Here is a 14,294-nt window from a genome sequence, read left to right as displayed (position 1 = left end):
GGCAAAGATTCCTAAACATAAGAAAGAGATCCCCATGCTGTGTGGCATGGGTCAGCCCTAAAAGACATAAGCGTGTATAATAAGCAGTTTTATATTACCTTTTAAATCAAAGACTGTAACTCATTTGTGTGTATGTTTCCTGTTTTAACCTTGTAAATAAGATTTATTAACTAAGAAATGAGTTTAGTTAGTTTATTACAGGATTGGCTACAGGCTGCATCTTGGGCTTGAGATCTAAGTACAATTGACCTGAGGTAAGTGACTGGTTCTTTGGAACCGGGAGTAACTTGAATATTGTTGGGATTTTTGTTGTAAAGTGACCATCTATAGTCCAGCTTGTCTGGGTGGCAAGACAGACTGGAGTGCCCAAGGGGACTGTCTGTAACTCCATGGTAAGACTGTTACAGTACTTTAGGACATCACACCTGTTACTGGGTTAGTGAAATCTAGTTTTAGAACATACAACCAGTTTTGGGTTTCTGTCCTGCTTTCTGACAGTCTGACCTGAGGCTGGCACTCACAGTCATTAGCCACTCCAGACTGTGTGACACTGACAACTGAACTGGACAGTCTGAAAAACTGTAAGAAGCTGTAATTAATTAATAGTTTATTGCACAGAAGGATGAAACACAAGAAAATGTCACAAATTCATACTGGTTGTATATGAGGAAATGGTGGGTTTGGCTAAAGGGATCTCAGAATTATTAGGAAAAAAAGTTCCAAAAGCACTGATATACCGAGTGGGATAAACACAGCATTCCAAAACCCAAGTCTATACAAGATACAACTGGGATTTGTCTTTAAAAAAAAAAGGTAACAAATAACCATACACAGATTACCCTTTTGTGCTAAGCCAAATACATAGAGAAGTTTCACAAATTATAGAAGCGAAGAAAGAGATAGATATAAGACAGTCTAAATACACTATATTGAAAGGACAACTCAATTCAGAAGATGCATTTCTGAACTATCCGAGTAAGTGTCTTTGAATATGGGCAAGGCTACCATAAAATTCAGGGCAGATGGTGAACTTTTTTACTCTTTATGGTTTTGTTTGTTTAACCTTGGATGAAGTTCAATTTTGAAGAGAGTAAAAGCTGATCTACAAAAGAAAACATAGGTTTATGCCTTTGTTTCTTTATATGTACAAGGAAGACCTGAAAGATTATTTTGTTTTCAAAAACTAAATATTACTTTTTTCATTTTTAAGCAGAATAGAACTTTAGGTCTTGTCTATCCTGATTTCCCTACAAGACTCTATGGATGACTGAAGAATTGGTATGATTTGGATAAAGAAATGTAAACCCTGATAAACTGAAAAATGAAGTGATTATTATTCAGACTATTTCAAACTTTTTTTTTTAACTTGCACATTTAAATTCAATGTCTGAGAAATATTTAGAAAACATTAGTCCAGGCTTTTCAATTAAGGGATGATAAAGTTAATAATGTATATCTAAACACAGCCAATGAAACCTAAAGCAAAATCAAGGAAGACAAAACTGGATATACCTGTTAACTCCAGAGTAACAAACCAAGCAGATTTTTTTAAAAGAACATGCACATAATTTCAAACCTTATATACCATAAAAGGGCACTAACCCCCTTCTTCCCCTTCCTTTTTGTGAGTCATATCAGTTAATTTAGCATACCTTATAAAAAGGTTTGATCATCTTTCTTTCAGTGTTCTCAAATGGGATCAGATCTGTCAAGCCCACTGCATCAGGCAGAAGCTCTTGAGAGGAAGTATATATAAAACGGTAGCCTCCAAAGAGATAGAGACTATTCCCAACTCCCATCACTGAACTGAGTTAGTGAAACTGTAACAGATGTATCCAAAACCATTTTGATCATTCTTTTTTATAATATATATTTAAGATAACTAAAATATTTAGCTTACTGTAACTAATCACACCAGCTTTCTATTCTCCTTGAAATGTGGGCCTCTTCATCCCATTAGCAAGATATGTTGAGCTCATATAAAACCACCATATGCAAGTCTTGTAATATATTGCTGATACACACGCAAATACAGAAACAGAAAAGCTTTCCAAAAAGTTACTGAAACACTATACAACTGTTAAGTGCAATCTTGTCATTGTTTGTTAGCTAGTCTGTTAACATTTTGATACAGAGTAAAGACTTCTTGTGGGAAAACAGATGAAATTACAGTCCCTTTGTTTATCAGAATGCCGCACGAAAACAGATCAACCCAAGCCTCTTAGTACTGACTGTGCATAAGAGAAATTATAAAGGACAGTTTGTATTTACGTTTACGGTAACTCTTGTGGGCTGGGTGGTACAGATAGAGGGAAGTGAAGTTACATATTGTTTATGTGTATTATTGTCACACCTAGGAGCCTGAGCCATGGACCAGGACTCCACTGTGCTAGGGGCTATACAAACACAGTCCATGGTACAGACTAACTCTATACGTGAGTTCAGGATTCTAAACAAACCAAAGACAGAGACTATCACATATTTTCTTAGGACAAGGTAGTAATGATTCTTCACAACACAGAGGTGCATCCACACTAAGAAAAAAAAGCTAACATGAGGTAACAGCAAACCTAATGGATGCTAAACTCCTAGTGAAGATAACAGTTTGTAATCTAAGACATACAAAAACTACAAACTGCCTTGCATTCATTAGGATTTTAACATGTGATGGTTTTTTCCCTAGTGACAAGGCCATAAGGAAGAGTGGGTGTGAGGGTAAAAAATGTCTTAGCTATTAAAGTATACAAATGCTGTTTCTAGTCTGAAGATTAAAGGAGCTCAACAGATTGCTCCTCCATAGCAGCAAAGGAAGCTAAATCCTACCTTTGAAAGCATATGCTGTTCCATCGGTGAGGTGAAAGAAAGTGAGAGACCATCATTCCCAGTCCACTGTTATAAAAACCAGACAAACATGCCTCTACTGCAGGGGTGGGCAAACTACGGCATGCAGGCTGGATCCGGCCCCTTAGGGCTTTGGATCCGGCCCTTGGGATTGCCCCCCGTGATGTCACAGGCCCCGCACCACTCTCAGAAGTGGCCCTTGGGAAGGGGGGCAGAGGGCTCCACGTATGTTGCCCTTGCCTCCAGGCACTGCCCCCCGCAGCTCCCATTGGCCAGGAATGGGGAACCCTGGTCAATGGGAGCTTTGGGGCAGGTACCTGGAGGTGCGACAAGGGCAGCGCACGCAGAGCCCTCCGCCCCACTCCTCGCCCAGGGATCACAGCACGTTCTGGAGCGGCACGGAGCCGAGACTAGGGCAGGCATGCAGGGAGCCTGCGCTGGCCCCAGTGCGCACCACTGCCATCCCAGAGCCACTTTAGGTAAGCAGCGCCGAGCTGGAGCTTGAACACCTCTTGCACCCGCCCCCCAACTCCCTTCCCACATCTCACACCCCTCCTGCACCCCAACTCCCTGCCCTGAGCCCCCTCATACACCATGCACCCCTCCTGCACCCCAACCCCCTGCCCTGAGCTCCCTCATGCACCCCAACCCCTTTCCCTGAGCCCTTTCCTGCACACTATACCCATCCCACATCCCCTCCTGTACCCCAATCCCTTGCCCCGGCCCTGCATACAATTTCCCCACCCAGATGTGGCCCTCAGCCCAAAAAGTTTGCCCAGCACTGCTCTACTGTAATGGTTCATTGCGATTCCAGAGACAGTAGAAGTTTTCCATGTTAGTTGTGAAAGTGATGGTCTGGAAATCAGTTCCTTTAGCTAGCTACACTTTTGGTCCCATTCCCCACTCCACCACCAATTCTGTGATTTAATTTAAGGCTTAACTATCCTAGGGAAGTTTTGCATAAAAGTTTTCCACTGTTGGTAGTGGTGGAGCTGAACCAGCGTTAATAATGTTGGGAGCCATAGCCTAGATGGCCACTGGCACTTTTCACCAAAATCATACTGCTTCAGTGTTCAGGGGCAGGCGATGGAGAAAAGAGCCAGGTCAATTACAAGGGGAAGTCACTTTCTTCCACAGAGAAAACACATTTTTAGGTGTGGGGCACTGCAGAAGGGATCTGCAGCTAGTAAAAGTGGGATGGAGGATGGTGAAAGTGGAGGGTCTAAGAGCTGTGTGAATGGGGGGAGGAGCAAACACAAGGTTTGGTCAGGCTGGAACATGACATCTCTTTTCTAACAATTCTTCTTATCCACTTAGCAATAAACTCTGGCCAGCTACATGGGTTGGCTGGGCCCTGGCATAAGCAATTAATTGAACTTTACCCAAAATGAGATTGGGGCTTTTCAAATTCCTCTCTCAAAGAAGTTGACATCCCAGGTTTCATTATCTGTGAGAGCATGCAGAGCTCAGTGGAGGCACGACTAAGGCCAGCAGAAGCAGACGAGGGCTTCAAGTTTCCTTAAGGTGTAGCGGTTAGTAGCTAGACAGCTACATTGAAACAAGTCCAAGTTTTAACATATTTAGGCAGGGTGTCCCACAAGACAAGAGTTTTCCTGCATAATGGATCCTGGTTCAGCCCAGGACCAGATCCACAGTAAATCCACCAATTGTAGCAACTGGGAGCCCCAGTCACAGACCAGGACCCAGTTATGGTAGGCACTATACAACCACAGAACAAAAAGAGAGTCCCTGACCCATAGAGCTTTTCCAAGCTAAGCATAAGACAAGGAACAACAATACTGGTCAGCTGTTTGTCCTGAATCAGCCCAGGGCTGGATCCACAGTTAATCCACCATTGCTAGGATGAGCACACACTACTCTGGTTGCCTATAGTCACAATTATATAACTCACTTATTTCTAAAGGCTTTGGAATATCTTCAGAATGAAGATTGTATAGGCTTATATAAATAAAAGGTGCAATATACAGCAAGATTTTTTCCTTAAAAATGTAACTCAAGTAAAAGGTGCTTTTGAAAACTGAACCACTCTCAACAGGGAAAGCAAAGTACTGACAGCACTCCCAGTTTCCAGCTATAAGTTCCAACCAATGGGCCTTAGCTATGTTCTACAAGCAGCAAAGAGTCCTGTGGCACCTTACAGACTAACAGACGTATTGGGGCATAAGCTTTCGTGGGTGAATACCCACTTCGTTGGAAGCAGCACACCCAAAGATAAGTTAGTTCAGTCACAATACTGAGATTGCATCAATGGTAGCAAGTAGTGTGAACTGCAATATCTAAATATTTAGCGTGTTCATAACCATGGTACATAATGGATGTTTGTCTAGTATGGAACAGACCAAGATCACTCCCCAGCTCATTTTATATAGGTCACAACAATGTCTTTTGGTCATTACCAAGCCAGCACAGATTCAAGATAGTGGCGTAGATATGAAAGATATTTGCATCTTATCAACCACTCCAGGAGTCATCCAGACTATATGCACAAACAGTTTCTACACTGAATAATTTCTGCCAGGGATAAATATTAATTTTGAGGAGCCACATGGATCAGCTGATTGAACATCTATTTTTATGCATAATTCAAAATTATTTAAAATAACCCAAAAGTGACCATCATACTTAATCGTTGGTTTCTGATTTCTACTTAAATCTTCTCCCTCCCCAGAATATTAACATAGCAGAACCAGACATTCTTTGTCTCACATGACCACTTCCATCATTCTTCCTGATCTCCATCCAACGAAACGAACTACTAAGAAATCATCAGTGCCAACTGCAGCATCAAATTCAGCGGAGCCAGGTGCAGAATGAAATTCATTTGGATCACAACACAAACCTAGTCAGTCATTTTCACTCTGCAATTCAATGTGCATGTAAAGCATTTCTCAGATGTCAAGAATTCCCACACCTAGAGCACACCAGTCTACAGTGCCCTGTGTTTCAACCATTATTACCCAGCAGGTCTGACTGAGTTCAAGCACCTGTCTCTCTTTCCTTCAGGAGTCTGTGAACAGGATGTACAGTGATCAGACAGCCTTCTTAAAACCAAAGTATTGCTTAGTTCAGCAGTAGGAACAGAGCATTTAGAGAAAATGGATTTTAAAACAGTCTACATGCACGTCTACCTTGCCTAAAAGCTTCCCACCCCAAATAACAACCTAGGCAAGCTTAAACTTCTTCAGACATCTGCAGTAGGGTCCGTCTGTCTCAGTCTGGTTTCCTCAAACAACTACACCGCCTCTTAAGAGACCATTCCTTTTTAAAACTTCCAGTTCTTCTATCTCCTACATTTACAGGCCTTTTCCAGTCCTGGTAGCCTCTTAACTACTCAAGTGTTTGGCTCAAAATAAGTCATTTCTCAGTATTCTCTCCTTTCCTGGTGGCTATTCCTGACAGCTCCCTCTTAAGCTAATTATAGCCATATAGTAAACATCCAAATAACCAGGTCAATATACAGTTTTTAATAGAAATGTAAGGCTAAACGGGGCCTCAAGAGGTCAAGTCCAGTCCCCTGCACTCAGGCAGACCCAAGTTTATGAATTTATAAATTATTACAAAGCCACCCTAGTTCCATCACAGGGGTAAGAGAAAAATGCTGAAAATGAAACTCAGAAACACATAAGTAAACAGAGAAACAAGTATGGGAAGAGGAAGATAAACAGAATAGGGACAGAGACAACAGCGGTACTCCCAATATTGGCATCCTATCTAATTTGGTTTTCAAGAATCTTTTGCAAAGTTTACAAACAAGATACTGAAAGTGCATTCTGGTAGCCCACTAAATTACTCAGTGAATACATCTGTTCACCTTTATTAATTTAATAAGGGCAGGCTACAAGGAAGGAACTATCTTTTTGTTCTGTGTCAGTACAGTGCCTAGCACAGGGGTCAGCAAACTCTGGCACGCACCTCGCCAGGGTAAGCACCCTGGCGGGCCAGGCCAGTTTGTTTACCTGCCGCGTCGGCAGGTTTGGTGGACCGCGGATCCCAATGGCTGCGGTTCGCCGTCCCAGGCCAATGGGGGTGGCAGGAAGCTGTGGCCAGCACATCCCTCACCCGCGTCGCCTCCCTATACCTAAATACAGTGGAAAATCTTATCTGTAGGGGATTTATACATAGAGATTTTTACAAGCTTGTCCAAATATCAAATATGCCCTGTAACTAGAAATAGAAGGTTTGCACAACAGAAAAAACAAAAGCATTTCACACATTCTATCTAAATAATTAGTGTAAAGTATTTCCGTATTCCAGGGCCCCACAAACAGAAATATATATATATATATATATATATATATATATATATATTAGGGCTGTCAAGCAATTAAAAAAATTAATTGTGATTAATCGCACCGTTAAACAATAATAGAATACCATTTATTTAACTATTTTCAAATACGGTATATTGATTTCAATTAAAGCACAGAATACAAAGTGTATAGTGCTCACTTTATTTTTTATTACAAATATTTGCACTGTAAAAAACAAAATAAATAGTATTTTTCAATTCACCTAATAAAAGTACTGTAGTGCAATCTCTTTATCATGGTAGTTGAACTTACAAATGTAGAATTACGTAAAAAAACCCTGCATTCAAAAATAAAACGAAGTCCAATCAGTCCTACTTCTTGTTCAGCCAATCACTCAGACAAACAAGTTTGTCTACATTTGCAGAAGATAATGCTGCCTGCTTCTTGTTTACAATGTCACCTGAAAGTGAGAACAGGCATTTGCATGGCACTGTTATAGCCGGCGTCACAAGATATTTACATGCCAGATGTGCTAAAGATTCATATGTCCCTTGATGCTTCAACCACCATTCCAGAGGACATGCGTCCATGCTGATTATAGGTCCTGCTTGATAATGATTCAAAGCAGTGTGGACTGATGAATGTTCATTGTCATCGTCTGAGTCAGATGTCAACAGCAGAAGGTTGATTTTTATTTTTTTTTGGTGGTTTGGGTTCTGTGTTTCCATGTCAGACTGTTGCTATTTTAAGACTTCTGAAAGCATGCTTCACACTTCATCCCTCTCAGATTTTGGAAGGCACTTCGGATTCTTAAATCTTAAGTGCTGTAGCTATCTTTACAAATTTCACATTGATATCTTCTTTGCATTTTGTCAAATTTGCAGTGAAAGTGTTCTTAAAATGAGCAACATGTGCTGAGTCATCATCCGAGACTGCTATAACATGAAATATATGGCAGAAAGTAGGTAAAACAGAGCAGTAGACATACAATTCTCCCCCAAGAAGTTCAGTCACTAATTTAATTAACACATTATTTTTTTAATAAATGTCATCAACATGGAAGCATGTCCTCTGGAATGATGGTCAAAGTATAAAGAGACACAGGAAACTTTAGAGCATCTGGTACCTAAATATCTTGCAACACCAGCTACAACAGTGCTATGCGAATGCCTGTTCTCACTTTCAGGTGACACTGTAATTAAGTAGTGGGCAGCATTATCTCCCGTAAATGTAAACAAACTTCGCAATTGGCTGAATGAAAAGTAGGACTCAGTGGATCTGTAGACTCTAAAGTTTTACATTTTTTTGTTTTTGAGTGCAGTTATGTAACAAAACAAAGTCATTTGAAGTTACACTTTCATGATAAAGAGACTGCACAACAGTACTCATATGAGATTTATTGAAAAATACTACTTTTTATCATTTTTAAGTGCAAATATTTGTAAGCAAAAATAATATAAAGTGAGCACTACACTTTGTATTCTGTGTTATAACTGAAATCAATATATTTTAAAATGTAGAAAAAGATCAAAAATATTTAATAAATTTCAATTGTTTAACAGTCCAATTAATTGTGATTAATTTTTTGAGTTAATCAAATGATTAACTGGCAGTCCTAATCTCTCTCGCGCACGCATGCTCTCTCTCTATATATAGTAGTCATGCACTCTTCTGTCTTCCAGACTACTTTTTTTTTTAATGCATTTCAACTTTTACATAGATTACTTATAGATTTAATACACTACATATCTTCGAAGCATGTAAAACATAATAAAGTTCTGATGAATTATGTAAATACAATGTATTATTATTATTAAATGAACAAATGATCTGAACTGAACAATACCATAAGACTTCAGTCTAAATTGAGATCTAAATATAAGGATAAATATCATCCTGAATGACATTGTCTACAAATAAGATTTACATAACACTGAACTACACTACCAATACCCTGACAGTATGAAACAGCTAAGCGCTAAATCCCTTTTCCCAAAAGACTTCACTCTAATCATATTTCAGTGACACGAGGTTTTAGGATTCATTATCAGAAGAGAGACAGAATACTAAAGAACTCAAAAAGTTGTACTTTCTAAAACTTCTAGCCCAGTTTATTTTTAAAAGAAGACAAACAACAGTGGTTTGGTTAAAAAATTCCCCACATCATCTCAGGGGGGGATGAAAGAAGAATGTCAAAAGCTAACAAAAAAGTGGCAACACATATAAATAATGTAGGGACAGAAACCATGGATGGTGAAGGAATTAACCAAATGCTGGCGCAAGTTACAATGGCAGATTTCTAAAGGCAGATTTTGGAGAGGCCCTGAGCCACTTTCAGTAACTTCCCGGGGCAGAGAGCTCAGTCTCTCTCCAGACTCTTCCAAGCCTTTGACAGCCCTCTCACACATCTCTTCCCCACCGCCCATTCCTTCCTCACTTCTAACTCTTCTCGGTTCTTTGGCACCCTGGTTTCTCCCCCAAGAAGCCTTCGTTTATGAGACTCTAGGCCTATTATCACCCCACTTCGGCACTCTGCTGGATGCTCTCCCACAGCCCTCAGCAAGGACGGGTGCAGCGCCCCTCAAGCCTGCAGAAAGCAAGGCACTGCCGCTGCCTCCCCTCTCAAATGCTACCAGGTTAAAGGGACGTTTTCAGAAAGGCACATCAGTGGGACACCCTTGGGCACGAGGGCAGCTGACGCCATTCAAACAGGAGCTACACCGCCGCCCCTGCTGCTTTCCAAGCGTGAGGCAAAGCTCCAAAACGAGGGACACAAACCAACCGACCCAACAGCCTCACGCAGGGCAACATCCAAGTGCTGTAACATCCCCCCAGGCAGCTCGGGACCCGGCTCGCTGAAGTGACAGGCGGCAGCCACGGACACCCCGTACCCACACCAAGGGAGGACAGACACCCCCAAACCAGCGGGGGATCCCCTGGGACGGCCCCGCACGACACACGGATCTGTGGGGTCGGCGCCTGCTCTGCCCCGCGAGCGGCAGGCGGAGGAGAGACGGGATTTGGGGCCGAGATCCGGGGCACCGCAGAGGTAACCTGGGGGTGCGGGGGGCTCCCCGCTCTCACAGCCGCTGCCGTCCCGGGAGGCGGACCCACCCCCCGGGCTGCTGGGGGAAGTGAGAGCGCCACCCCCGGCAGCCCTCCCCTGGCCGCTCCCGGGCACTCACACGCACACAGCTCCACCACGTAGGCGTAGTAGGACCAGGCCACCACCAGGGCGATGAAGACCACGGGCACCCAGGCCAGCACCCTCTGGCAGCACTTGAGGACGTGGGACGGCGCCATCTTCCCTGGCGAGCCGCTGCAGGGCCGGCATCGGGGTTCGGCGGCGCCGGCGATGCTGCTGGGGCTGCAGCCGCTGCGGAGCCTCCCGCCGCCGTCCCGTCCCCGCCCCGCACGCCGAGGGGGCTGGGCTTGTGCTGCGGCCGCCCCCCCGGAACTCGCTGCGGTGTGGGGCTCGCTGCACCGTAGGGCCCAGGCACTGTGTGGCCTGGCCAGAAACCTTCCCCCTCCCCATTTCCTTCCCGCCGCCACCCCCGAGCTCTCTCACCCGCCCGCGCTTCTCCCCAGTGCCCCCAGCCTGGGCTCAGCCCACAGATACTCTCCGCCGCCTGCAGTGCTGCCGATTATCGGCATGAGCAAAAAGCCTCGACCCCAAAACCACCCCACTTTGCGTCCTAACCCCAGTCCCCTCACGCTAGCTCCCCCCACACTATCTATCCACCACCCTAACATCCAACAGGCCCCGCTCCAGTTCTCCCCAACCCATCTCATGGGCAAACTAGGGAGACATTGTCTAGGTGCAATTACTATACAGAGGCTGCAAAACTGGATGAAAGACCAGACTCAAAGTGTGGTTATCAATGGTTGACTGTCAAACTAGGGGGAAGTATCTAGTGAGGGCCTACAGGGGCCAGTCATGGTTATGGTGCTCTTCAATATTTTCATTAATGAGTTGGATAAAGGAATGGCCAGTATGCTTCTGAAGTCTGTGGCTAATACCAAGCTAGGAGAAGTCTTTGGTGTCCATTCAATCCAGTTCTGGGGGAAAAAACTATTTGAGAACTGGTCTGGCCCAGTTCTTATTTTTCCTAATTCAGTTTGCCTATCTCTAACAATCATATGCATAATCATAGAATCATAAGACTGGAAGCAACCTCAAGAGGTCATCCTAGTCCAGTCCCCTGAACTCATGGCAGGACTCAGTATTATCTAGACCATCCCTGACAGGTGTTTGTCCAACCTGCTCTTCAAAATTCCCAGTGATAGAGATTCCACAGAAGTCTGTGGCTAACACCAAGCATTCAAAACAATGCCCTGACCTTCAAACGGAAGATCCTGGATGGTGTACTGGACTCCGGAGGAAGGCCAGAAACCTGTAGCTAGGAGATGCAACGTATGGTAACTCCAGAAGCCAGAGTTCTGGCGGCTGAGTCCGCTGCGTCCAAGGATGCCTGCAATGAAGTTCCCGCGACCTTCTTGCCTTCATCAAGAATCGCAGCGAATTCTTGACGCGCATCCTGAGGCAACAACTCCTTGAACTTATCCGCCACTACCCAGGAGTTATAGGCATAGTGGCTAAGGAGTGCCTGTTGGTTAGACACCTGGAGTTGGAGGGCGCCCGCTGAGTAGACATTCCGGCCTAGCATGTCCATGCGCCTCGCCTCTTTGGACTTTGGTCCAACTACAATTACAACTATCTACAACTATGAGAACAATGAAACAAAGGAGAGCTAGGGACGTGGAGGACAGCTATGCCGCGCTCCACAGTTCCAATGACCGACACGGCAGTAAGAAGGAACTGAAGAGCGGGTGGGCCGGCAGGGGTATGTATCGAGCACCATGCCGGCGCCACTCTAGGGGGCGACCTGCGGCCCACTGGAGTTGCTATAGGGTAAAAGTCTTCCGACGAATGTGCACGCGCAGCGCGCACACCTAACTGGAATGGATATGAGCAATCACTCAAAGAAGAACAACCTTGTTAAATCAGAGAATTGGTTTGAAATCAATAACATTCAATTCAGTAGAGACAAGTGCAAATTACTGCACTTAGGAAGGACAAATCGGCTGCAAGTGGTTAGGCAGCCTTACTGCTGAAAAGGAGCTGGACATTAGAGTGGATCATAAGCTGAACATGAATGAACAATGTGGTGCATTTGTGGAAAAAGGCTAACATTCTGGGGTGTATGTAAAACACAGGAGACAATTGTTCAGCACTGGTGAGGCCTTAGCTGGAGTATTGTGCCCAGTTCTGGGTGCCATACTTAAGAAAGATGTGGACAAACTGGAGAGAGCCCAGAGGGGAGCAACAAAAATTATAAAAGGTTTAGAAAACTTGACCTATTTTGAATGGTTAAAAAGAACTGGACATGTTTAGTCTTGAGAAAAAAAGACTGAGTGGAGACCTGATAGCCTTCAGATGTGTTAAGAGCTGTTATAAAGACAACAGTGATCAATTGTTCTCCATGTCCCACTAAAGGTTAGACAAGAAGTAATGGGCTTAATCTACAGCAAGGGAGATACATAGTTAAGTGTTGGAATGTACTTCCAAAGGAGCTTGTGGAATCTCATCACTGGAGATTTTTAAAACCACTGGAGATTAGACAACACCCATCAGGGATGGTCTAGGTATACTTGATCCTGCTTCAGCTCAGGATGCTGGAGTAGATAACCTCTTGAGGTCCCTTCTAGCTCTACAGTTCTATGAACTCCCTACAAATCCCTTAACCTTTTGTAATCCACTCCTAAGCCTTTATCCTCCTAATGACACATCTCCCAAACCTGTCTTCTAACACTCCCTTTCTAATCACCTGTTAGTTAGTATCTAATATATAAATTGCACCTAGAATTAGCTTTTGGAACTGATTCAGAATATTCACCAGTTTTTTTCTCAATACACCTTTAACCGATTCTTAACCATCCTGAACAGCACAGTCGGAGTGGCCTTATTTCATGTTTCCTCAGTGCTGGCTGCTTCAAGGCAATGTGATCTAGTTCTAGGTTTAAATAGAAACTAGTCAAATGGATATTTGTTTGATTTGCTTTCAAAGAATCAGTTTTAGATTCATTTGGAATTTAACTGTACGTACCGTGTAAATATGAGTCAACAGTATAACACTGTTGCAAAAAAAGCAAACATCATTCTGGGATGTATTAGCAGGAGTATTGTAAGCAAGACATGAGAAGTAATTCTTCTGCTCTACTCTGCGCTGATTAGGCCTCAAGTAGAGTATTGTGTCCAGTTCTGGGCCCCACATTTCAGGAAAGATGTGGACAAATTGAAGAAAGACCAGAGCAGAGCAACAAAAATTATTAATGGTCTAGAAAACATGACCTATGAGGGAAGATTGAAAAAAATTGGGTTTGTTTAGTCTGGAAAAGAGAAGACTGAGAGGGGACATGATAACAGTTTTCAAGTACATAAAAGGTTGTTACTAGGAAGGGGGAGAAAAATTGTTCTTAACTTCTGAGGATACGACAAGAAGCAATGGACTGAAAATGTCGCAAAGGCAGTTTAGGTTGGACATTAGGAAAAACTTCCTAACTGTCAGAGTGGTTAAGCACTGGAATAAATTGCCTAGGGAGGTTGTGGAATCTCCATCATTGGGAATTTTGAAGAGCAGGTTGGACAAGCACCTGTCAGGGATGGTCTAGATAATACTGAGTCCTGCCATGAGTTCAGGGGACTGGACTAGGATGACCTCTTGAGGTCGCTTCCAGTCTTATGATTCTATGATTATGCATATGATTGTTAGAGATAGGCAAACTGGATTAGGAAAAATAAGAACTGGGCCAGACCAGTTCTCAAATAGTTTTTTCCTCCAGAACTGGATTGAATGGACACCAAAGTCTTCTCTATCCCTCAGCTTATAACACTATTGACTCTTTGGAATCATGATTTTTTTCTTATAATTCTCTTGTACTGGTGGGATAATACAATACAAGCACCCTCTGGTGGCCAAAGAGCCTACCTTCAATTATATTCTGTTCAAATTTAGTGATTATATTTTTTATTAGATACTCTTCATATATTATTTTCACTATGTCAAATAGATTACTATATATTCAAAATATAATAATTTTAAAATGCTCTTCATTTAAGAAACTTTTTGACAATTTAAAACTTTAGAAAATAAAAGCAACAAGAATTCACTTTTTGGGTTA

At 43.0% G+C, this 14,294-nt stretch overlaps 1 protein-coding gene across 2 annotated transcripts in view; it reads right to left on the bottom strand.

Annotated features, from left to right (window-relative positions):
• ZDHHC20 (zinc finger DHHC-type palmitoyltransferase 20) overlaps positions 1–10,497 on the bottom strand; it is a 70,767-nt gene extending 60,270 nt beyond the window's left edge. For both annotated transcript variants that reach the window (XM_050937293.1, XM_050937295.1), the window contains exon 1: positions 10,298–10,497. In XM_050937293.1, the coding sequence (XP_050793250.1) occupies positions 10,298–10,415 (118 nt within the window). In that variant the 5' untranslated portion in view covers positions 10,416–10,497. The remainder of the gene's footprint in view (positions 1–10,297) is intronic.
• Positions 10,498–14,294: the final 3,797 nt, after the last annotated feature.

This window comes from Gopherus flavomarginatus, chromosome 1 (assembly GCF_025201925.1).
Source record: "Gopherus flavomarginatus isolate rGopFla2 chromosome 1, rGopFla2.mat.asm, whole genome shotgun sequence".
Classification (NCBI taxonomy): domain Eukaryota; kingdom Metazoa; phylum Chordata; order Testudines; family Testudinidae; genus Gopherus; species Gopherus flavomarginatus.
Note: the sequence above shows the minus strand (reverse complement) of the source record. Positions and strands in the feature narration are given on the sequence as shown.